This window comes from Aspergillus caelatus, assembly GCF_009193585.1.
Source record: "Aspergillus caelatus strain CBS 763.97 unplaced genomic scaffold BDV27scaffold_191, whole genome shotgun sequence".
Classification (NCBI taxonomy): Eukaryota; Fungi; Ascomycota; class Eurotiomycetes; order Eurotiales; family Aspergillaceae; genus Aspergillus; species Aspergillus caelatus.
In genome coordinates, this window is record NW_022475454.1 from 1,067 (window position 1) to 25,191 (window position 24,125).

The 24,125-nt window shown below is 47.9% G+C and overlaps 5 protein-coding genes across 5 annotated transcripts; 2 read left to right on the forward strand and 3 right to left on the reverse strand.

Annotated features, from left to right (window-relative positions):
* Nucleotides 1-233: 233 nt before the first annotated feature.
* On the reverse strand, nucleotides 234-6,820 carry BDV27DRAFT_161163 (putative tRNA-splicing endonuclease; the record flags this gene model as incomplete). The annotated part of the gene is made up of 4 exons (XM_032073169.1): nucleotides 234-338; nucleotides 404-499; nucleotides 551-6,725; nucleotides 6,798-6,820. 4 exons carry the CDS (start codon nucleotides 6,818-6,820, stop codon nucleotides 234-236), a joined length of 6,399 nt encoding a protein of 2,132 aa, XP_031924028.1.
* Nucleotides 6,821-7,483: 663 nt separating this feature from the next.
* BDV27DRAFT_133729 (uncharacterized protein) lies at nucleotides 7,484-13,167 on the reverse strand. The gene is made up of 5 exons (XM_032068146.1): nucleotides 12,958-13,167; nucleotides 12,244-12,829; nucleotides 9,241-12,189; nucleotides 8,950-9,179; nucleotides 7,484-8,899 (listed from the first exon to the last, which is right to left on the reverse strand). Exons 2-5 carry the CDS (start codon nucleotides 12,697-12,699, stop codon nucleotides 7,984-7,986), a joined length of 4,551 nt encoding a protein of 1,516 aa, XP_031924029.1. The 5' UTR covers nucleotides 12,700-12,829; nucleotides 12,958-13,167; the 3' UTR covers nucleotides 7,484-7,983.
* A 3,969-nt stretch (nucleotides 13,168-17,136) lies between these two features.
* BDV27DRAFT_133733 (uncharacterized protein) lies at nucleotides 17,137-19,702 on the forward strand. The gene is made up of 7 exons (XM_032068147.1): nucleotides 17,137-18,047; nucleotides 18,097-18,198; nucleotides 18,247-18,299; nucleotides 18,355-18,484; nucleotides 18,543-18,621; nucleotides 18,672-18,825; nucleotides 18,881-19,702. Exons 1-7 carry the CDS (start codon nucleotides 17,141-17,143, stop codon nucleotides 19,517-19,519), a joined length of 2,064 nt encoding a protein of 687 aa, XP_031924030.1. The 5' UTR covers nucleotides 17,137-17,140; the 3' UTR covers nucleotides 19,520-19,702.
* Nucleotides 19,703-19,796: 94 nt separating this feature from the next.
* BDV27DRAFT_133735 (H(+)-transporting V1 sector ATPase subunit E) lies at nucleotides 19,797-21,077 on the reverse strand. Its single transcript, XM_032068148.1, has 4 exons — nucleotides 20,992-21,077; nucleotides 20,746-20,883; nucleotides 20,172-20,683; nucleotides 19,797-20,112 (listed from the first exon to the last, which is right to left on the reverse strand). The coding sequence occupies exons 2-4, from the start codon at nucleotides 20,776-20,778 to the stop codon at nucleotides 19,962-19,964; spliced, it is 696 nt and encodes a 231-aa protein (XP_031924031.1). The 5' UTR covers nucleotides 20,779-20,883; nucleotides 20,992-21,077; the 3' UTR covers nucleotides 19,797-19,961.
* Nucleotides 21,078-21,173: 96 nt separating this feature from the next.
* On the forward strand, nucleotides 21,174-23,877 carry BDV27DRAFT_133737 (DUF803 domain protein). The gene is made up of 4 exons (XM_032068149.1): nucleotides 21,174-21,398; nucleotides 21,472-21,609; nucleotides 21,660-21,752; nucleotides 21,809-23,877. The coding sequence occupies exons 1-4, from the start codon at nucleotides 21,357-21,359 to the stop codon at nucleotides 23,345-23,347; spliced, it is 1,812 nt and encodes a 603-aa protein (XP_031924032.1). The 5' UTR covers nucleotides 21,174-21,356; the 3' UTR covers nucleotides 23,348-23,877.
* Nucleotides 23,878-24,125: the final 248 nt, after the last annotated feature.

Here is a 24,125-nt window from a genome sequence, read left to right on the forward strand (position 1 = left end):
GCATAGGTATGAATCAAGAGAAAGTGGAAGCGAAAATGCTGGAAGAACAAAAGAGGGGGAAGATGGAGACGCTCATATGCATGTCAGAGAAGTAGGACCGTGTTGTCTTGTAGATCTGTAGATCAATGTGATACCTTGACATATCACATGTCTTCTGTAGAACAATAACAATGAACCATGGGAGCCGGGTGATATGAGATGCACCGGAATATATGCTGCATCCATTCCACAGCCTATCTCCGTTTCGGTCGGATGAACGGATCGACTGCTTTCTTCTTCCGCATCGGTGGAGGGGCCCTGGCCCCATTCCCTGGCCGCTGTGGAGGCCGCTGTGGATGCTATATAAGAGAGTGAAGTCAGCAAGCAGTTGCCAAGCTATCCATAGTAGAAATAAAACACATACATTTGCTGGACCTGCATCCGCTTGTGGGCCGCTGGGAGGCTTATTCTGGCTGATAGGCGCATAAGCCGGCCCATCTCGTGACGGTTTAACTAAATCCTGCGAGACTAATCAGCAGAGTTCATTATGAAGTTGCAAGGAATGGCCAACCTCCGTGTTCAGCGGAACATTAGCATCGATTTTTCGTCGTGGGTTCTTAGGGGCTGTTGGTGGTACATTTTGATCTGATTTTCGCTTTGGAGGCATCGCGGTGTCAGAAGAGGGGGAATTTGTGCGTTTGCGCTTAGCTGCGCCTTTGCTGCTATCTGTTTTGGGTTGCTCGGGCTTTTTCTCGTTGGGACCAGACGTAACCTGGATAACAGGTACTTTAGGGTCGTGCCCTCCAAGTTGTCTGGCCCTTTGGCGTTCCGCTCTCTGCTTTTGCATTTGCGTATGATGATATTCCTCTCGCGCAATTCTTTGTTTCTCTTGCTTTGATAGAACTCTCGTAGACTTGCAGTCACGAGCAACGTGTCCAGCCTCGCCGCACTCCAAACAACGCTCCGATGTACAAACTGCACGCGTATGTCCGGGCTGCCCACATCTGTAGCAGTTGCCTCGAGCTGCTTCCTTCGCATCAATGTTGTCGCAATTATGAGTCATGTGAGAGAAATTGCCACAATAACCACACATGCGGTTATCATCCAAGCCGCTGGCACCCCCTGACGGTCCCTCAGGTGGGGAGACGTAAGGGTCATTCTTGCTGAACGCACCCGTAGGATAAGATGCATCTGTTGGGAGATTGTCACGGGAGGATGAGGACGGCTGAGAAGTAGGATCGGTTGGTGTACCGGCAGAAGGCTTTGTTGACTCTGATGCATCAGCATCCAGCATGTCAACATTTTTGTAGCCAGTAAACTGGGGCCGCTGAAGGATTTTCAGAACATCACCATCAGTGTAGACACTCCGACGGCGAGCGTCTTTTATAAGGCTATTCCAGAACTCGCCCTGCACCAGGGACTGCGAATTTCCTAGAACCCAGAGTGAGGACTTGGCACGCGTCAAACCGACGTTCATACGGCGAATGTCGGACAAGAAACCAATTCCTTTGTTGGAGGCTCTAACGCAAGAAAATATAATAACCTCACTCTCCCTTCCTTGGAAGGCATCTGTAGTGTTGAAATCAATCATGTTAAAGATTGCATTTCCATATTTCGCGGCAAAATGAGTTTTCAACTCTCTTAGTTGGCCTTTGTACGGGGTAATGATGCCGATTTTACCAGAGAAATCAAAGCCTTGGAAATCCGAGACCAACCGCTCATATAGTTGCATGGCTACCCGAAGTTCCGCCATATTGACCAACGAGTGACCCTTTGCAGCACTTTGATGAAGACCCTGTACATCAAAGAACCGGTATGGGCTAAGAAGCTCGCTCTGATGCCAGGGACGAGCGCGAAGCCGTGCCATATCAGGACCGTCTTGCAGCTTACCATCATAGAAGGCATTGCGCGGGTATGCACTGATTTCCGGATGCATACGGTATTGGATATCCAGCAGGTGGACATCCCTAGGGTGATTCGACTGCATCCGGACGAACAGACTCTGCTCGTATTGGAATTTCGAAGCGACTTTGGACAGGACAGTGGGCGGTAATTGTTTTGGATCTCCGACAAGGATACATTTGGAACATCCGTATTTTAGCGGGATTAGAGCACTCAGTTCAATCGATTGCGCAGCTTCGTCAATGACGACTGTTTCGAACTCAATGCTTAGGTTCTGGAACATCTCGTGACCACTACCACTGAGAGTGGCACAGATAACATGAGCCCCATCAATGATCTCCTGCTGTATTTTCCGCCGGGTTAAGTCAGCATCACGGGCCGCTGAATGGTTTTTGTCGCGGGCATTATCGATCTCTTGGCTCAACGTAGTCTTCTTCTTCTTAAGCAGCTCAAACTCGCGTTCCAGTTCTGCAGGAACAGGTAAGCCCTGGGCTCTGCATTGGTCCAACTTGGAACGAGTTTCTTTGAAAGCAGTGTCAGCTGCTTTGTGCTCCATATAAATCTTCTGTAGATCCCTTTCGCCCGAGTCTTTGCGTGATGTTTGGCTCAATCTTGCATTCACTAGTTCGTCTAGGGTCACATCAAGGACGTTGGTATTTATAGCATCGCTCCTTCCAAGTCGAATGACGGATAGCTTTTCATGGCGACCCTGAATTGTCTTGACACCTGCTTTGAATCTCATGACCAATTCATCAACGGCGGCATTGCTAGGGGCGCACACAAGCAGCTTCTTTGAAGTAGTTGTCCTTGGGGGAGGTTTGACGTTCCCGACACCTGTTGGCCGCGAGATGGTGACACCCTGGTTGCCAAGTACGCCACTCAGCAGAGCTCCCACAAGAGCAACTATTGTCTTTGTTTTTCCAGATCCCGGAGGACCTTGAATGAGGGTAAAAGCATCATTGTCCAGAGCGGACTTGATAGCCTTCGCCTGGGCGGGGTTAACGTTGTAATTCTCAGCAATTGGGCTCAAGGTTGCTTCCGAATAATTCAGGATTGGGGACGGCTTGGCTCTCACGACCTCCTCGCAAAGATCATAGTATTGCAAGGCCATGAGAGCACCATATTCACGCTCGAGAGGGGTTAAGGATGTAACCTTGGCACCCCAGATCTCTGATCCTGGTGCAAGGGCGTTGATAAATGAGTTACCAGGGTTAACTCTATAGGCAATCTCTACGGTTCCCTTCTTCTTATTTATTCCCGCAATCCGAGCAAGACAATGCGGAGCAGACGGATTATTAGTCGGTGAGTTTGCCTTTGAAAGCAAGACAATGTCTGCTTCGCCAAGCCCATAGTCCTTGACCTCAAGCGCTGGCATAACCGTGCTAACTTCCACGAAAGAGTCCACTGACAGTCGTGTCGCGACCTTAACCTCGAATGGTTTGAAATTTCCCTCTTCTTTCGATGACTGGAAACCCTGCCATGCTTCCAGTATCAAAAGAGGCTCAAAAGTTTTCTGGTAATCAATAGGGTCTCTGAATGTGTTGGATATCAAACTGTAATCAGTACGGCCCGAGTTCGGCGGAAGATCGCCGTTAGCAAAAAAGTCCCAAGACAATATGGTCCGATGTAGTGAAGAGAGGTCTGGAGCCAATCTTGCGCGCATATCCTTTGCAGAACGCACTTGCTTGATCTTCTTGACAGGACCCTGCTGTTTAAGTGACAGTCTCTTGCTTTCTTCATAGGCCCTAACGGCGTCAGGTTTAGATCCACCTTTGGGGCCGAAAAGCTCTCTGTCGAGTTCATCCTCACTCTCCGATTCAGACTCTGACCCTGATGACACCATCATACTATCAGCAGGCCTATGATCCTTGCCTTTAACTCCAATTCCAGTCAGCCCAGAACCTTGTTCAGCGGTTTGTTCAGCCACTCCAGTCGCCGGAAGACTCTTCTTCAAACGTGCAAGCTCGGCCATATCACGCTTCTTTTTAGCCTCTCGCTCTCTTTCTCGTTTCTCACGGAAAGCCTGGACGGTTACATTAGACTTCAAAGGCGCCGGGGCGGGCCTGGGAATCGCTGGAAGAGCCTTTGCTGCTTTCTCAGCCCTCTTCTTCGCTTCGACAGCGACTCTTTCCTTGTTTAGTTCAACAGATCGAGATAATTGCAATAGGACATCATCTGGAACATTGTCGTCGAACTCGTCCGGTGTTCTTGATGGGCTGGGAGTAGCTGAAAGCTCGGCCGGTCTAGCAAATGCTGTGATCGAGCTCTGTTTCTTTAGGCTAGCAGTCGAAGCAGTAACAACAGGCTTCTTGTAATAAGCTTCCAAAGCTCTAACAAGTTCTGCCTTTTCCCGTAATGTCAGCATAGTCTTGACGGTAGACTTGACTGCGACACCCTCAATATAATCTAGAGCATCCTCTTTCACGGTGGTAACGCTGAGCTCCCCAAGACGGCGAAGGAGCTTGGCAACAAGTCCAACTAGAGTAGTAGCCAAATACTCATCCTTCAGTCGTAGCCATTTGACCATTGTACTCATAGTCGCCGTTGGAGACTTGAGAAAATTCTCGCGGGCAGAGGTCTCTTGACTGGGGTCCGCGTCGACAACGGCGCTCAGAAAGACACCGTACTGATCGAAGAGAAGATCGGCGAACTGGATACTATCGCGACAGAATTCTAGCATCACCATCCTGTCATTGCCTCTGAGATGCCACGATTCAGTTTCGTCAAATATCGTGGTCAAGGCTTGCCACAGATATTCCCACAGCTTCTGAAGAGAAAGAATCTCTCGGCGATCTGCGAGCTTGCGAGTTCTGAGCATACCAGCCTGGCTGTCGCAAAGGATATCCACAATGTCCGTCCCTGTATGAATCATCCTCGGAGCAGAAGCAAATGTTTTCATGTTTGATATACGTCGAAAAGACCAGCTGAGCCCGTACATAGTCGTAGTAAAGAAAGACTGTAAAAGATGGGAAATGGCATCCCTTCGAGCAGACTGTCCACTGACATTTTTTATGAGATCCACTGCGGCTTGATAGGTGTTCAGATCAGCTGCAAAAAGTGCGGAAATCAGAGCACTACTAGTATCTTGACTTTTGAAGAGCTCATCAAGATGCTCCGGTTTGAAATCTGCAAGACGCTCAATTATTAAGCATGACAGATGAGTAAGATGGCCGTAGATCATATTGAAGTGAGTCTTCTCCTGACTGGCTCCTCCCTTTGTGGGGAATTTCTCCAAACCGACCAGCGGTAATATACCGAGAAGAGCAGATGTTGAAAGGGCCAGGTTGTCTTCATGAAGGTGTTTTACAACAGCGTCCCAAATTGGAGCTGAATACGTGCTTACACCATGCTGAAGGGTATTATACCGTAAGATGACCTCATAATCGCTCTTGAGAGATTGGCACTCCAGAGCGAGTGTATTACGAATGACATCCATGCACAGCGCTGATATTTCGCGCTGACGCCCCTGTTCAACCTCAAACTTGGGAGGTTCAAGAATTCTAGCGATGTTTGCACTCACAACTTCCATGGTCTCAGATAGGACAATTCGCGCTACAGAGCCCCTCGAAGATTCATGGTCGGTGAAACTGCGAAGTGTATAGAGTAAGCTTGACAAGCCGATGTGAAAGCAATGATACCTGGCCAAGTTAGGCAGGCGTGAGTCTTGTAGCCGATCAAGAAGCTGGTAAACTAGGGATCTGCATGCTGACGGTTGATGGGGGCCCTTCAGTGATGACATAAATGGATTAATCCACGACAACATATCTTTCATAGCGGACTTTTCATAGGGCTCGCCATCGGTGGCTTGCATCAAAAATGCATCCAGCTGGGGATTGTAGAACACAAGCTCAATGATAGCTTGAGGCGATATGGTCTGCATCGCATCCCAGAAGTCTCCAGGTGCCTTTTCCAAAAATATCTGAATCGTATTCAAGATAAAGCGCAGGCCAGGAGACTGTATCCCGATGTGCTCCACCGAAAGACGGCAAGGGTCAATTTCGAGGGCTCGCAGATGATGAGTAATCTGGTCTTTATCCAGCCTTTTCACCACAAGCTGCATTCCACGCCATAGTCGCTGGATGGCAGCGACCTGAACCGGCTGTTGAGAAGCTGACCTAAGTGCGCCTAAAAGCCCTTCTTTGATTGCCCAATCAAATTCTGTGTCGGTGGGAGGTCGGGAATACCGCATCCAAGCCTGGATAGCCCAAAAGCTGCGACTTTGATTGGGGTCAAACAAGAAACGGGAGACAGCCGGGATATAGTCCGAAACTTTTAGACTACGCTTCGTCTGAATAAGCCTAAATGGCTCGTCGAAGTATTGCTGGAGAAGGCTGTCATTGCGAAGCATAGCATCACAACTCAAGCTCTCAAAGATAGATAGCAAAGAAGCCCGGTCCAACACATGAAGCCCAATTTCCTGGGGAGGTACCTCTTTCAATTTCGTTGTTGCGGTGGTCAAATTCCTCGTTATCCTCTTTATGTCGCATTCGTCAATCATCCGGGAAAACTTTTCGATATCTTCATCATCGTAGTTTTCTTTCAGTTGCTCCATCAACCAAATCTTTCCCGTATAGTACTGTTTGATACAGAGATCACATTTCTCAAGGGTGTCGTCCAACTTCCTCCAAATCCAGTTTTGCAGCTCTTCAACCCCCTCTTCGTTGTACGCCAATATGCGCATGCATGACAGGAATTTTTCCCTGCGAGCTGCCGCCTCTGCCACTAGTTCTGCTATGTTCTTCCCCGATTCGTCTACCTGGTCAGTTTCGTCGTAGCGTGCGTGGTCGTCATCATGTTGTCGCGGGCATAACAGGTGGACGTTGTCAGGAAGGGCTTGTAGCTCTCTGCAAACAAATTGACGCTTAACTACTGCAATAAACGGTGACAGCTGCAGGCTGCACAACTTAGCGACTCACCCAACAATATCCATAAACTCCATGGTTACGATCCGGTAATCCAGCTGTGGTGTGTCGCTGCTGTAAACAACAGAGCATGGAGCATTCCCTTGCCAAATAGACAAGGATTGGCTACTATGCTCAAATCTAGAATGCAAAAGACTCACAGAGCTACCTCACTGGATCGACCAAGCTTCAAAGATCCTCTTTCACGGTGGGCTATATAGGCATGGTTGTGGCAACTGGGCACTTGAGCGATGATACAAAAGGTTTTGCTTTTCCGCTGCACGCCACCACGTCACAGTGTGAAAGGAAGGATAAAGGGAAGTCGGGGGAATGATGTGCATTAACACAATCTTTATAAGAATTCAAAAAACAGTGTGCTTACCCATGCCGTCAAGGAAGCAACAACACAAAGAGACTCAAGTGTAAAGAGAAATGAAAAAGCCCATCGGCAAAGGCATGCAATAATACAACGGAGTAAATCAGTGCCGCACCTTCGTTCCTGGCTATTGGTTAATGTAGAAGGCGGTCAAAACGCCTATCCTCCACTTTACGCGCGAGGACGCGCCTATCCTCCACCTGAGCTTCTGTGCGCTACACCTAATTCAGATTAATCTCATTTCTTTCCATCGTCCGCATCCTGTCCTGCCGAATGCTGCTGAGTGTCTACATGACGGTTGACTACCTTCGAATGAACTTTATACTTCTCCGAGGGACATTCATATTGACAGCCTTCAATAGAAAACGTAAAATCCATAAAACCTGCCACCACACATACCTCATTCCTTCAAGAGCGCTCAAGGTTGTCCTTTGATCAGATCTTTTGTGAAAACAGTCAAGATTATAAGTGAGGAAGGGAAAAGAAAAGGGTAGCGATGGAAGAAAAGCGTATTCACACACACGAAAATAAGGCTTTTGTACAAGAAAAAACAGGCCTTACGCCACAAAGTAGATAAAATAGGGAAGAGGTCAAAAGAATGAACGCAGTGAAGCTTCAGTAGAAAATATTCGCGCCGAACCACCCAGATATGTATACCGAACGCCTTCTATGGGGGAATAAATAGCGGGGCTCCAGGAAAACAAGGAGATTACTCGTCATACAAAACCACAAACAGAACGAAACAGATGCATCGACAAGAAACCGACAAAGGGTCGTGAGAAACATCGAGTGTATATAGTATAGTATAAGATGGATAAATATAGTTTATGATGAATGCGATGGAGGATCGTAAGGGGCTTTTAGTGGACTATGAGGACTTTGAGGCTCTTGAGCGCCACTTGTAAGGCCCGTCTCCACTCGCGTTAGCTCGTTGTTCGCTTCGAAATCATGTCGGACTCTATCAAAGGAATGCCGCGTCCGTTCGGTCGAGCCGCGGACATAGTCCACAGGCTGAGCATGATAAAATTGGTTCGTATCGAGGCTGGATGCATAATTTGTCCCATTACTGCCATTTTGACTGCGGTGGTTGTGCGTCTGATGGGTACGCGACGTTGGTGCAACGGAAGGCGTATATATCTGCTGGTCGTCGGAAAAAGGATCCTGTTTCATACTGGGTTGCATTGGTTTTCCCAAATCCGAAGAAGCAGCCGATTCATCACTCAACAACTGACCTGAAGCCGCAGCGCTAGCTGCCTTGGGCGGTACAAACGCCTCATACTGATCCAAGAACTTAAATTTGCCCTGAGTGACCTGCTCCCGAATGATGTCCACATCTAGGGGGAAAAACACCTTCTGGAAGGCCTTGAAAGTAAACCGAGGAAGGAGGCATATCGTGACGGTAAGCAGTAGTACAACCCAGAAAGACAAAGTTCCATAGACCTGCGCTCCGGACTTATAGAACTGAGCCGAAGCATCAACCGACGAGTAGATACCAGTCCAAAGGAAGATCAGGAGTGTACTGATAACATTGATCAATACTGTCAACCAATCCCACCGATACGAATTCAGCATGATGTAAGTATTGCTGGCGATGACCGCGCTCGTGGCGACGAGAACACCCATACGAGTGCGGTCGGCGATATCCAGCCCATTAGAGGTTTGGAAGGTCGCCCGGCTGTACAAAAGATATGGCATGAAGAAACAAATGAGGGACTGGTAAAGGCCATCGGCCATGTACAACCTAGGGCATGTTAGTACGGACTAGAAGGAGTAGTCAGTTGCACAGCCTACCAGAATTTGAGTTGAGACCATTCTTTTCGCTCTATGCCTCGCATGTACAGCTGGGGAACAGCCAAAGAGATTTTGTCGTCGACGTCCTGGTCAAAGATACCCATGAAAATCACGGGAAGTGATGTGAACGCCACGTTGACCAGGACAATATATGTATAGTCAAAGAGGTAGGAGCCATCAAAGTCGTTGTAAATCGAATACCAGAAGAGTGCAATTGTCCATACTAAGTTCTAGAAAGTTGTTAGCCGGACCCCAATAGGTAGGATGACAAGCAAATGATAGAAGACATACCTTGTAGAAGAAGTTTGCAATGGTCTCCGCCATGCGGCGGTAAGACCATCTTCCATGGACAAGGATAAGACGCTGAAGGAACCGAAATTGACCAATAGCATAATCAGAGGACATGGCTGCCTGTCGGCCTTCTTCACCGATGATACCAACACCGACATCGGCCTCCTGGATCATGGCAACATCATTGGCACCATCGCCAATAGAAAGAGCCATAATATCAAGGCCGTTCTTGACCATGCGTACGACTGCAGCTTTCTGTGCAGGACTGACACGACAGCAAAGAACAGACTTGCATTGTTTACACAATAGCAAAAATTTCTGCTTTAGTTCATCATCGAGCATCAGCTTGAGGGTCTCACCATCAATAACCACGGCGTGTGTTGGTTCTGGTGGCGTATGGTCCTGGCGGGCAGCGAGAAGCTCTTCATCAGATCCGGTCAGTCCAAACCTATGCAACTGCTGGTCAAGTTCTTGCGCTGCACGGTGTGGCTCATTGCCTGGGATGTTGAAGACGATCAATTCCATATCGTTATCCAAAAGGTTGCACGAGAACCCAATGTTGATGGCAGTCTCCACCTTATCGCCTGTCAAGACCCACAGCTTGATACCAGCATCCGCCAACAGAGAAATGGTATCTGGAACACCATCCTGGAGTCTATCCTCAATAGCAGTTCCTCCGATAAGCATGAGTTCTTGTTCGATGTTACTGGAGACTTCCTCAAGCTTTTCCTCACGGTCGGTGAGCGCAGCAGCGGCAATGTCGTGCTCCTTGCTCCATACCCTGTATTCTTCCTCACTGAGCACGCGATCTGCGACACACAGAGTCCGCAAACCTTCACGAGCGAACATTTCAAGGTGCTCTGCTGTCTTCTTTCGAAGTTCCTGTTGCTTCCCTGGAGCCAAGCGCGAATAAATGATGCTATCAGCACCCTTGCAGAAGAGTCGTATGTGACCGTCAGGCATGCGGATGATCGCGCTCATTCGCTTTCTTGACGAGTTGAATTCTAGAGTGTTGAGTACGGTGTATGTCCGCTCTTCCCCCATGACATTCAAAACGAGGTCGTCACCTGATCTTCCAAGAAGAGTGAAGCCACAGTCTCGAGCTGTGCCCACTAAAGCCGCCTCGTCGGGCGACTGCGCTTTAAACTCGATCTGTGGAGGATCTCCAGGTGTATGCTCGGTGATGACAGTATGACACACCGCAAGGGCGAGCATAAAATGTTCCGTGGCCTTCCTCTGGGCATCACCTGACTGGCCTCCCAAGTCTGCCACATAATTCGATGATACGAAAGTCAAACTCTCATCATGCAAATATGGGTTATCATGTATTTTGCGTAACAACTCGAGCATCTTGGTCGTATCTTGAGCAATTCTCTCCCGTTCCCTAGCAGCAACAGCATCAGCATCACCTCCCTCTCGCCGTACCATGCCAACCTGCGCTTCGGTGAACGCTTCGCCGTACGAGATCCCATTAACAGTGCATTTCTTGAAGTCCATGACATTTTGAGTGAGCGTGCCTGTCTTGTCTGAGAAAATGTACTCAATTTGTCCAACATCGTCTGAGATGTTCCAAGACTTTGGCACACAGTAAATCTGCAGCTTCTCGTAGTACATGAAGATGTCACTGTGAATGAAGACAGCCTGGATTGTGCGAACGATTTCGAGAGAAATATAGAGTGAAATCGGAACTAAGTTTTGGAATAAGATAAGGGCGACCCAAAAGGTGATAATACCAGTGACCGCTGGAGTGCTCCCATAGGATTTCAAGTCGAAATAATTGAGAGACCTGTCGGTCGAGGACCACGCAACACCGTTGACGATGCCGGAAATGAGACACATGAAGAACAAGATAATGAAGTTGTATATGACGTTCCAATTGAGGTCCTTAGCAAGGCGGGCCCTTTTACTGGGTGTCACACCTGAGTTCAGCATAATTTTCGTCTCGTCACCAGTGAAAAGGACAACGCCAAGAGCCCATTCGGTGTTACGCAAGGAGCAACCACGGAGGAGTATATTGTTGATTGTGATGGGCTCGATCATTTCCTTTCGAGGTGCGTCGGGGAAGTCGGGATCACGCTGGTCCCAGCGTAGCGCACCGTTATAGGCGTACAAGTTGGGGTGCGGTGGCTCGCTATCGATCACAAACTCCGCCCTCTCGCAATCTCTGGCATGTCTGACCTGCCGACCACAATGGAGGGCTTGGCGGACTTTGAGGTTAGTTTCGCCATCCAAGCTCTTCGTCTCCACGTAACATGCGCCATCGGGATCGGACGTTGATAACACCACTACATCGGCTGGAACGGGATCTCCGTTGTATAGTCGAACATAATCTCCCACTTGGACATTCTTCCAATAATCGCGCTTAAACCTGGCCTTTCCAACTATCTGCTTGGACGTGTCCACAACACTCCCACCTTTTTTCGGGGAAGTAGCAGTATAAGCGGGTAGTGCGACACTGTCTCGAGCTTTGTCAGGATGCAGGTATTGGCTATTCTCGTCAACTGCGTGTGTCCAATCCGGACGCGCCTCGGGAGTCGGCGAAGGAACGGGTGTCATTTGAATAGCTTCGTCTGCCAAGCCGCCGTCGCCTCGTTGAGAATACACAGATGCACGGGGGGTCACTGTGGTCATAAAAGACGCACGCCTATCAGCTTCCTCGGGATCATGCTGCTTCTTGTTCTTCTGAGCCAAGCCCTTGATCGTTTTGTATGTCCATATAGTCGCCCGGGTACAGGCTTTCTTAAATCGACGCCACAGAGAGACGCTATCTTCGACCGAATTCACATTGTTCCAGTCGATCAAGCGGTATACCGGTGAATTATTGACTTCGTTATCAACTACTGTACGTCGCCAATCCTCAATAGCATCTTTGATGGCTGTAACTACCACGATGACGATCAAGGGAACCGTGTTGAGGGCAGGAGTATCGACACCGAAAATAGAGAAGAACTAAATTTGGCTGTTAGTCACAGACATCTTCGGCGTAAGACCGACGATACGTACACCAAGAATAATGATGAACAAGAAATAGATATTAGCAATGTTATGGAATTGGAGCCAAATATTCTTCGGGACGAAAGTCAATGGTGTATATTTCGCAGTCCGAATTTTATTCCTGGGGTAATACGCCTTGGGGTGACCATCCTCATCTCTTTCCGTCTCAGGGATAGGGATGTTAAAGTATACTCTTCGATTGCTGGCTTCCGCATCGCCTTCAGCATTTGGGTTCTCTGCGGTAGGAAGATTGCTAGATGTGGACTTGCGCTTCTCGTTCTTCATCTCCGAGCGTTTGTTAAAGCGATCCATGATAGAGACGCGTTTCCGCACACCTCCGGCGCCTTGAACTCGCTGCGTCGCCCATCGTTGTCGTTTAGTCGGTTTGGAAATATTGCTGCTCACTTCCTGAATTTCACCCCCAGGTAAGTCGTTCTCCGGCGGCGCTAGATGATTGGAAGCCATTTAGGCTACTTCTAGCCCTCGACAGGGCATACAATGTGTGGCCGTTATGTACTTAAAGGTGGAGGGCGAGCATCCGCTCCAAGGAGCCACAGACAATACCGCAGCCAGTTCGCGAATTCTTCGTTTGTTTCTGCGCGGAGAAGAGCGGAAAGGTTAGACAGTGAGAAAAATTATGCCAATTATATCGTGATTGACAGCGTGGTAAAAGATCTCAGCTGTGAGGCGCTCAAGTGAAGCGGGTGGATTTGGTGGAGTTACCAGCAGTCTAAAGCAGTGTAATGGGAGCAAGGAAGAGGGCGAACGAACGGGGGAGGGGAGAAAGATGGGTTACCCGCCACGGGCCATGCATCTAACATAGAAGAAGTGATACACAGGATCCAAAAGTGCTAAAGAAATCTCTGGCGATGAGGATCGATCCTCCAGAGGGGAAAATGTGAGAGGGAAAAGTAAGTCAAGAGGCTTAGGGACAGTGTTTCTGCCAATCCCTCTCTCCCTCTGGGAAGCCCCGGGAACGAGGAGGGTATATTACCAATCCAATACGCTGCAGCTTCTGCGGGATCAGCGGCATGGACGTTGTTTCCTGTCCGGTATGGTAAAATTCGAACCAGAGAACGCGTAAGTTTTAAATTATTAAGATGAAAATGATCATCATGGTGCTACCTTTAGTGATGCCAAATTTTCCATGAGTGTTTCATCTACATAAACATTTGCATACAATTTCTACTATGGTGTACAATGCCATTATATTCCCTCAATTTCTTATTCGGCTCCATCTTCAATCTCTTCTCTAATATCGACTCGATATATAGCTTACCTATCGCAAAAAGCATACTGACGTATAAAGGGATCTAGATATTGCCGTCATCATTACGGTAATTTACCAGCAGAATGTACCAGTACCTACCACGAGTTCGGCATGGGCATCCAGTGATGCCAGCCTCGCCATGGACTGTAAGCAACGATACTTTGGTTCTCCTTCCAAACTTTTAACACCCGGTGGCAAGCACCCTCCGATACGGGATTCGGCTTTCGGAAGAGGCGAGTTCTTTAAAGCAAAACATCTAGGCCATTATATTCTTAAGGGTCTACGGAAGACGGAGGACTTTTAAGTGATTTATGACATATTGCCAATACCCGCATACTACTACTCTAGGTACCGAGTCCATCCCGCACGGTTAAATCGGACCTCCGATATGGACAACTTGTCCGTTAGGGAGTAATGCGGAAACAAGGAAAGAAAAAAAAATTAAAATAAAATAAGAAATAAAAGAGGAACAAGGATAAGGACTATAAGGCTGTGTTATACGAACTTAGGCAGTGCATATCTGACATTGTCCTATCATAATTTTTAATGTACTCCGTAAAACAATTACACATGTACAAAAAAAAATAAATAAAAAAGGCTGGGACACCTTGAAAGAAACCTATACGGAATAATAGAATACTAGTGACCCATAATCAGCCCCCTCGATTGTAGGTATGAGCTGACTACGTACTCTGAAGTGGCAGTGAGGTTTTCGTATGCGAAATTATACCCCATCCTGCAAAATGAGATGGTATGCAAAATAGTGCAGCTTCCATGGAACAGAACATGTCACCCACTTTAGATATGGGGGGCATTTTCGGAGAATGGGGCCTGAAACAGGCTAAAGGCCGCCTCGGACGGCACATGCTTTCTCCGTAACTTATCCACAGGCCATGAGGCATCATCTGTACTCGGGGCCATACATTCCACTTGCCCTAACTCTTTGTAGTTCTGGCGTCAGGAAAAACTGTATACCTACATGGACAGTGCATAAGCCCAGAATTATACTAACGGCTATCCATATCTCATTTGTGCACCAAAGACAGAACCATCGATTAGTATTAGGGGGGGGGTTCGCAATTCTATCATTCTATGTTTTCCTTTACCCCTTTTTCCATCTTTCTGCCTTCACCCCTCTCCTTTTCCCGTCTTGGCCTTTATAAGCTAACTGCTGAATCTAGTATGGTGTGGCTCCATCTTGCGCGTAGCTGCGGTGGATTTTGGCTCGTTACGTGAGCCGATGAAATGATCGCCCGCCAACTGTTCTCGAAATCGTTCCGATAAACTCAGTCTGTGGTACGCAGTAAAGGAAGCCTCTACGCGAGGAAATGCTCCCGTCAGTGACTAGGTAATTCTCACGCGGTGTGGTATAAACCAGTCGGAATTTACTTTCACCCCCGTATAGGGTATCTTTCCATTTGCTATCTAAATTTGGCAATACGCACCGCCTACCGGTTTTATGCATGCAGTATCCCATGACCCGTACTGTACTCTGTACGCTGCAAATCACAATTTGCAAAATGAGCCTACGTCAGTCCAGCATATGATATGCACATACATCGATACATACGGAGTACAGTCTCTGTTGCTCACTTTACATCCGTCTTCCGACCGTACAACTGGTTTTTTAGAAACCTGAAAGCCATGATAATATTCTCATCTGATCCTTATTATAAGCAAAAATCAGCTGAGCATGCGTTGACCTACATAATCATAATCAGTCTTCGAGTACTTCCTTTGAATGGTGGATCCTGGATCTCGAGTCGTTGGCTGTAATGGATTTGCGTCAGACAGTCAGATCGGCCGCGAACTGTTGTGGGGAACAAAGTGTACAGTGTACAGTAAGCCAGATCTGCACTTTTCTCTAACCCCTAAACTTTTCCCGATACAGAAGACAGGTGGAAAATTTCAGGCTCGATAAGCAATCCACTGCTTAAAAGGGGGGCAGTGCACGATTAGGCCAGACAAAGTCGACTGCAAGTATCTGTACCCCCGTAGGTGTTCCGAGCAGGTTCTCCATACCTTAGGCAGTAATGTAACCTAGAGCGCTGCTCCTACTCTATTAGTAGTACTCTATCTATTCCCTACATTATTGTCGCAGCACAAACAAATGAAGTCTGCTGTAATTACCAAAAAGGTATCCTGAGAATTGAAATGTTCCTTTTGGCAAGGTGGGGACTTAAGGTTACGTAGGGCGTCGGGATGAAGCTCCTAAAGGGACTAATTCCACCAAAAGCAGTAATTGGCTTTGAATACTGAGTAACTATTGCCCAAAAAATCACGATTATCGAACTTTGCGTTGATCGGAAATCACCCTTATGGAAAACCTTTTTTACCCCTTCCCGTTGTCGGTGGTACTTTATCTGCTAGTTCTATATAATTTGTCTGCAATTAGATGCCAAGCCTATACCTTATTATCGAAGTTTAGCTCTGTCACAATTCAACTCCTTTCCTGTTCAGTGGATCAAAATGAGATATGGACTGACTATAAATCAAAGAATTGCAAGATAGTGTCTCAGTATAAAGTATAAAGTCTCGTCTTGCGCAAGGGGCATGAAATCATCCTCTACTCTGTATAGTCTATCTGTAGTTATACTGGGAGACCGCTCAGTCATACCTCATAGAGGAACCTATTATGCATGTCTCTTCCTAATGGCATAATTCAGTAAATATACAAACAATGTCCTTCTCCGATTTCAGATTACTTCAGTAGAGAAGAAAGTTGACTCCCAGTGAGGTTTACTCGTTGTATGTACATGAATTTCTATACACATAGAAGTCCATCGCTTGTTTTTATCAACGTCCAATTCTAGGTGTAAGACTAGCATGATACTCATGACCATTCGTTTTCCTGTTTTCGTGTAGCTATGATATCAAGTTGCCGAAAACTTTCAGGGGTGTTGAGGGTGTGGTACGGCAGCTGGATAGCATTAGAGGGCTATATATATCTCGCTTGAGGAGCAGGTCTAGCATATAGTCTTAGGTACCAATACTATACCAAGTGAGTCCAACTAAAATGATATATGACTTTCCGTACGATTGATTAGTTATGGCATTTCTTTAGTGGTTCTGATCCACCGTCATGTTGGGCAGCTCGAGGATTGTACTTGCTACTACAAATACCTATAAAGGGGCCCCATGTTGAACAAAGATATATATGCATACCCACACAACAAGGAAAGGGAAGGCCACTGAGAATAGCCAAACAACCAGGGTAAGAAAGCTCGGCACGAAGGTCAGTAGTGCTAGAAAGCTGGTTTGAAGGTGTGATAGATAGTGCGTCTCACATAGAATGATCGTATAACAAAACTAACCTGTATGACTTGATGGAAACTTCCGAGTTTAGTTTGCTCCAGAGAAACTTTATAGTTGCGCAAGCAATTAGAAAGATTTAGAAGCAGTTATTAACTTCATTCAAAGCAAAATGAGTGTTTAGACGTAGTCTAGACTGTCTCGTAGTATACTGCGGCCCGGGAGAGTACCCCATTTACCCGTAATAGGTAAAGGCCATTCTATTGGCTAGCGCCGAACCTAACCTTTCTCCACTCAAGGTTTAGCGCCAAGATGTCTACTAGCTATCGGGAGCCGTGCATGCGGGCCCAATTTCCATATCAAACTTCCTTCAGAATGTCCGGCATGTCTCAACGGTCCAGCATCAGGAATTATTTCAAGCGGCCAGATTTTTCAGCTAGCAGAGATTCTCGGTACCAGGATCCAAGCGAAACTCTTGCCGCGAGTTCTCAGTCTTCTCCCCTCACTGAACCGCCATCGTCCTTTGTATCAAATGGTGGATCTCCACAAACGCCAGACGGTCCAGCATTGCAGCTGAAACAGTCATTGTTACTCTCTGTCACAGGTTCTGCAGAAAACTCACAGCACCAACCAAGCTCTCAAAATACTGAACTCACAGCTTCTGATCCAACTTTACCACCAAGCTTCAACTTAGCCCAGCGCGTTGTTAGAAACGGAAGAGAAGTTGTAATCAGCTCCGATGGTGAAGATACGGACACAAGCGAGGTCTTTGAAGATCCAACCTCTCTTTTTTTGAAGTTCGCCAAACCAGATGATGCTTCCACAAATGAAGAAACAAACAATGTTCCGTCTAGCCACGAAAGGACTTTGCGTTCCCGGCCGTCAAGAGACGACGTGAAACCTAGAAGGTTTTCGCTGAGTCGCGTTTCTGCCCCGAAGTACAAGCACACCATTGATAGTCTTGTTACCCAGGCAGTCGATGATAATGAGACCGAGGCAAGCATTGCAAAGCTTAGGGCTGCTTTAGAAGAGGAAAATGCCCGGAAAGCCACGTCAAAGTCCGAGGCAGCTCCGGGCTTACAACAGTTGCACGAAGGTATTCTGACGTCGGCTCTCGACGACCAGAATGACGAAACGGGGCTGCGACGCTTACTTGATGCTGTTCGGAGAACGGAGGCATTTGACATGGAGAAATCGTGGTTTTTCTTCGACCACGGCAGTGAATTAGCTCCTCCTCCGGCGTTTCCACGGAACTGTATACCAGCAAAGTCAAGTCTTTCTGTGCTAAGAGGTTCGCTTGAAAAGTGGTGTCTCGGGTTCCGTCTCTAACCTGTTTGCAGATCCCGAATCGAGAGAGCGAGCATTTCATTCAGGCTCTGTTGATTTCGCGTTGTCAAGGGGGCTCCTGCCTGACGAGTTGGTTATGTGGATGCTTAATTCTGGTGTGTTGACATGAATCCCTGAGTTAACATTGCGCTTACATCCTTTAGTACCCTCAGAGCCTCGAGATACATTAAGGAACGCTTATTGCCGGGCCTTCAAGGTTTGTCAATCTATATGTTGGGTGGGAGAGGTTTTTATACTGAAGCATTTCAAAGAACACTACTGCGGAACGTATACAGTCGCTCGTGCAGCCGGGCAGCATTGACGCCATTTTTCAAAGGATGGGAGCAAGGCCGAATGCCTTGGCATTCTCTGAAGTTATAGTTCCAGATGCGATCCCAAAAAGTGAGGCTAGCCTGTGTTTCTGCTCGTTTCGCTCTTTCGTATAACTAACAGAACACAGATAGTTCGCTGCGCGCAGCTCCACAGCACCATGCTGCTCTGCTGTCTATTCTAAACCTTCTGCGTGGGACAGCAGATCTGTTAGTGTCGAGGTTGCACCATGATGAAACAGCTACTAACATTCTGATAGGTTCTCCGACGAGACTAGAGAGCACATACTAAGTATACTCTTCCGTCTTTCGCTCGACATGTCATTAACTCGCGACTCCATGGGTTGCTCGGAATTGGAAAGGACTATAACTGCAGTGTTGGAGAGTATCCCCGAAGAAACGGCGGATGAGTTGGTAAGGCTACCTATGTCGTGCGACAATATGCAAGGATATCCACTGACGTATCTAGGTATATCACGTGTGCACATCTGCCTATGAAACCATCAAAGATGCTGTATTCCAGAGTCGTCTCTTGACGCACATCTTGCCAACATCAAGCTGGATTGCAATGCTGCGATGCCGTCTCGCCGTCGCGTTCTTAACGAGCGATCCTTCTCCACTAACCGAAGAGCCAGATGTGATGGTTTATTTAAAGAGAATAACCAATGTCCTGAAAGACAAACGTTTTGACGTGAAGAGATATAAGACGAAAGATCATCCGGAATACGACTATGGGGAACTTATGGCTATAACTACTATCCTCAATATTGCTATTGATTCCGGCTGGTCCGGCGTGGACTTTTCGAGTAAAGATGCAGAGCGGGAATTCAACTCCGAAGTTGATGTGCTCGCGGACCGGATCAAGAGAATATTCACCTCCATTGAGGATTCGGGCGCATCCCATCTCAAGCGGACCCTAGCGAAGGAAGCCCTTGAAGCCTTGCACTACCGCATCATATACTCTGTCAGGACCAAGCCTCGCCCAAAGAGGTCAATATTCGGAGAGAATGGGGCTGATCGCCAAAACAAGAAAGTTTTTGACCCGTGGAAGATCAAGATCAAACAAGACCCGGAAACTCCCACCCAACAACCGGAAGCTTCGCCATGAGGCTAGTCCTTGACTAGCCTCATGGCTCTACATCTATTTTTTTTCTTTGCGTGGGAAGTATATCACTATACACCGACCTCTATCACAACGAATGTCAAAGGGATTCTAGTGCAAGAGCTTAACAAATGCTAGAGCTACTATAGTTGAAATGGCCAGCCAGGAGCATGACCAGACAACCTAAAATTATCTAATGATGGAAGGGGATTATGACTGATATGATCTTGAGAGCAGCAGCCAGTGATCCTACTGTAACGCTGCCTTTTCCCACCTGATCTTATTGAAGGGTAACTTGAAACGTAGGTAAATTTTACTGGAGAATAGTAAAAGACTGTAGACAGGGCTATGCTATTCTCCGCACGCGGAGCGTTAATCAAAGAGACATAGATACAAGAATCAGCGATAACGGACTTGGCGCAAAATCAATAATAGGACAGGTATTAGTCTAATCGTAGAACCTCCGGTTCTGGTTCTTTCCGAATAGTGTTTCCCTCACGGCGGGAAGAGCATCGATCTCGAGCAACCGCAGGCGCTCTTCGAAAGTGTTGTTGAGCTCGATCGTACCCTGTCCGCCGAGAATGACCACACCTCCAGCACTGCAGATTATGCGTTAGATATAGTACGACCGAAATTGGAAACAAAGAACAGGACTTACGATCCCTCCGGCAAAGGCTCGGCCTCATCTACCTCCACATTAACATCCTTGCCAACCTTCTCTTTGAATGCCTTCTGAGCTCCCTCAATCGCCTTCTTGGCTGCGTCAGTGTCCTTGGCCCTTACCCGAACGGCCACCTTCTCCTCATTAAGAGCGTACAAGCCCTCAAGGATCAGTCCCTGCAGAACAGTTTCATACTTCTTAGCATCCTTAGCTGCGATGCCGGAAATCTTATCACGAGCTTGCTGGAACAGCTCATCAAGAAGTTCCTGGCGAGAAGAAAGAACACGGAGACGAGTACGGTTTGAAAGGGTGGAACGGGTGATCTGTTGGGACATGGCAGCCTGCTTGAACTTCTTCTCGTACAGGGTGTCAATGGCAGCGGTTTCCTGACGGACGAGCTTTGACTTCTCAATCGCAAATTCTTCATCGGCCTTCAGCTCGATCTCACGGGCCTTCTCCAGCGCTTCCTGCCGGATGAAGGCTGTCATCTTGCGGAGCTCGCCCGCGACCTGTTCGTAGACGATATAAGTTCGGGGGATAACAGGCATCTCATGCTTCGGAGGCAGCATACCTGATCGTCGGAAAGGGCATGGCTTTGCGACATCTTGGCTAGCAATATCGGATGATATCAGAACCTAGGTATTAGAGGGAGTCGAAGGGCGTGGGGACCAGACAGCGCAAATCAAGCTTCCCGATGCGGAGGTGCTTTCTGGGAGGGTCAGGACAATGACCTAGTCAGCATTGGATTCTAGGACGATGGGGCACAGAAATGACTAGGGATCGCAAAAGACAAAAATAGAGTGGGAGGAATGCCTACCGGTGCAAATAGTTGGCGGGGCCAGGGAGGGGAGAGCTCTAAACAAGCAGCAGGTGAATGGGGGAGGTTGTACGCAGCGGATCTGGTGACGATCGGGTCAGTTGGCCATAGCGAGTTTGGCGCCTCAGGAACTACCTGACGGTTTCCCGCCCGCACCCCATGAGATCACTCCAGTCACTCGCCTTGTCTCAACTACATCGTCCTGGGCCTCCCATTTATTTCCTGTCCAACTCTGCCACTTCCTTGCTATTTTTCTTTCTAGAATATGGCGACAGTACTTCGAATCTTGCCGAAACTCTTTTAATGTGTTGCGGCGTCTGGTCTACCGTCCCCCACTTAACGACCAATGCATAAAGATACTCGTGATGGGTAATTTAGGTGACCTGTCCCCACAGGGGAGTGTCGCGGTCTGTTTCCCACGCGAATGATATTTTTCGGCGAATAATCTACTCAATGTACTGACTAGAGCTGCGGTAATAGGTCGGAGTTGTCGTTGGACTGGTTTCGACCAGTCTCCAGGCCATTGGATTGACCCTCCAGCGCAAATCGCATATCCTCGAGGACGAGAAACACCCTTACGATCTCCGCCGGCCACCATACAAGCGTCGAAGATGGCAGGTATGCGAGGACTCACAAAACCGACGAGGAATAGTACTGATGGTCTACAGCTGGGCATGCTAATGTTCGTCATTTCGAACATCGTTGGGAGTACTATACAAATCACTACACTTCCGCTTCCGGTATTATCGACTCTCCAAGCTGTCAGTGTCTCCCCAAGCTCGGATCCCCAGAGCCTTGCTAACAAGGCTGTGAACAGTCCGGGCTCGTCTTTAATACCGTCTTTGCAACCTTGATTTTGGGGGAAGCGTTCACCAGATACTCCCTTATAGGTACCATCCTGGTCTGTATCGGCGCTATTCTCATAGCAACCTTCGGGGCCATTGGGGAGCCTGCACACACCCTCGATCAACTCCTAGAACTCCTCCAGCGTTGGAATTTTATTCTTTGGATGGCTGGAACAGCTGTACTGGTGCTGGTCATCTTACTCGGCTCAAGACTTCTGAAGTACTTCGCGTCTCCATTTCGTTCAAAACACTCGAGTTCCCGCCATCCTTATGTGCCACATCTACAACTGACCCAAGGCCGTTCTCGGCTAATACGTGGTTTATGCTGTGGACTAGTAAGCGGGATTCTATCGGCACACGCTTTACTTTTGGCAAAATCGGCAGTTGAACTGCTTGTACGAACGGTCGTGGATCGTGTGAATCAGTTCAACCGATGGCAGTCATGGGTAATATTGATTGCAATGATCACACTTTCTCTCACGCAGCTCTTCTACCTACACCGAGGCCTGAAGCTATGCAGCACGAGCGTTCTCTATCCGTTTGTCTTTTGCATTTATAATATCATAGCCATTCTGGACGGTCTTATCTATTTTCGTCAGATGTCTCAGTTGACCGGCCTTCATGCTGGACTTATCGCACTGGGTACTCTTGTGTTGCTAAGCGGGGTGATGTGTCTCTCATGGCGATTAGAAGTCATCGATAGTCATGCCGCTGTAACGGTTGTCGGCCCATCTCAGACCGCACTGGGTCCTGGAATGGCCGTTGTCGAGGAACACCCTCGCTCATCCCTCGAACTGGGGCTAGAAGACGAAGAAGACCAGGCCGGAGAGCATGAACCTCTTCTATGGAAAGCCTCTCACCGCAGAGCTTCTCACCGACGAACTCCCAGCTTACCTGTACTCACCCCTCAAGGGAGTTCGGCAGACATGGATCCAGCATCCATTTGGGCGGAGCTCGACGAGTCGGATTTTGATTACGCTGACCCGGACTCCCGGACACCGTTACTCAAACGACTCTCTGCCGATCCATTTCAAACCCGATCAAGAGGAAAAACCAAGTCTGTCACCCTGAAAGACGCCTCCCTGCGCGGACAACGCCACTCATCAACCAGCCCACTTAGCCATCAGACCTGGAGTCCCCGCAAGGTTCGACCTTCCAGCTTCCAGCCCGGACACCAACGAAGAACTTCAGCCCCAACGCCCGACAACTGTCGAGCGCCCCAAAAGCGGCGCACATATGCCGGCGGCTCTTCTTTCTTTGACATCTCTGGCCTCGGATACGGAACTCAGGACAACCGCTCCGACACTCCCTCCTCCCGTGAACCACCACCACCACCACTACCCACCGACACAGACGCAACGCCCCTCGCAGGCACGAGCAGTGGCGCTCTAGGAACCGCATGGCAAACCGGTCTACGGTACCTCTCTCGCTTAACCGGTGGTCAACGGCGGAGCGACCAAAGAACTCACGATGATCCCGAACACAACCCGGACACCCATACAGATAGATAATATCCCTGCATCCGTTATCAATGAGCCAAGAAAGGACTGACCTTCCCATATCCCATTGTATATTATATCACAATATTCTTATATCTGCTTATGAACCATAGTCCAACACAGTCGGAAATGCTCATCCACCCTACATCCATGTTTACTCTTTGATTTACTTGACCGGAACTAACCAGGGATGGTATGTTGAGCGACCTTTGGATTTGGGGAAAGTTACTGGCTACTCGTGTAACGGACATGGTTTGTTTTTCCCCCTTAATTCTATTTATTTCTTTTTTAGTTTTTGCCCTTCATATCATATAGCGTGGACGATGATACCTTGGATTAGTTAGATTGGCGGTAGACTTTCCTGACTCTGGGGTTTTTATTTTGGAGTATTCGTTCTTTCAAACTACCTATGGAATGGACTTCCAGTTCTAGACCAAGGTCCAAACATGTGACTGAAATCTAGTGGAAACAAGTAATATTATGCGTGGGAGTACTGTCTCCCTTGTTTGTTCAGTTACAAAATGAGGCAAAAGAAGAGCTCCAATTTTCTCCGTACCATACATGAGACATACGTCCTACCCGGTGAAGGGAAACCCAGTCCAATATCGCATCAGTTACTCAATCAAATCAAAGCAAGGAAATTCGTGTCCGATTCCTACATGCGTGTCCTGGATTACTGCTCCCTGAGCAGTCGAATTGCACTGGTCGGGTAAACCAGTGTTGACTAGGACATATGCAAGGAACACACACACACGACGCAAAGGGGGGAAATAGATAAAGATAAGACAGG

Bases quoted from the DNA above. Each gene is read 5' to 3' on its own strand.
- BDV27DRAFT_133737 (XM_032068149.1), top strand. From the start codon at position 21,357: ATGGGTAATTTAGGTGACCTGTCCCCACAGGGGAGTGTCGCG. The intron at 21,610-21,659 runs GTATGCGAGGAC...GATGGTCTACAG, and splicing joins ACAAGCGTCGAAGATGGCAG to CTGGGCATGCTAATGTTCGT. The intron at 21,753-21,808 runs GTCAGTGTCTCC...GGCTGTGAACAG, and splicing joins TATTATCGACTCTCCAAGCT to TCCGGGCTCGTCTTTAATAC.
- BDV27DRAFT_133735 (XM_032068148.1), bottom strand. From the start codon at position 20,778: ATGTCGCAAAGCCATGCCCTTTCCGACGATCAG. The intron at 20,684-20,745 runs GTATGCTGCCTC...GTCTACGAACAG, and splicing joins ATGCCCTTTCCGACGATCAG to GTCGCGGGCGAGCTCCGCAA. The intron at 20,113-20,171 runs GTAAGTCCTGTT...CATAATCTGCAG, and splicing joins GAGCCTTTGCCGGAGGGATC to TGCTGGAGGTGTGGTCATTC.
- BDV27DRAFT_133729 (XM_032068146.1), bottom strand. From the start codon at position 12,699: ATGGCTTCCAATCATCTAGCGCCGCCGGAGAACGACTTACCTGGGGGT. The intron at 9,180-9,240 runs GTATGTCTTCTA...ACAACTTTCTAG, and splicing joins TTGCAAACTTCTTCTACAAG to AACTTAGTATGGACAATTGC. The intron at 8,900-8,949 runs GTAGGCTGTGCA...AACATGCCCTAG, and splicing joins TGGTCTCAACTCAAATTCTG to GTTGTACATGGCCGATGGCC.
- BDV27DRAFT_133733 (XM_032068147.1), top strand. From the start codon at position 17,141: ATGTCTCAACGGTCCAGCATCAGGAATTATTTCAAGCGGCCAGATTTT. The intron at 18,300-18,354 runs GTTTGTCAATCT...AGCATTTCAAAG, and splicing joins CTTATTGCCGGGCCTTCAAG to AACACTACTGCGGAACGTAT. The intron at 18,485-18,542 runs GTGAGGCTAGCC...AACAGAACACAG, and splicing joins TCCAGATGCGATCCCAAAAA to ATAGTTCGCTGCGCGCAGCT.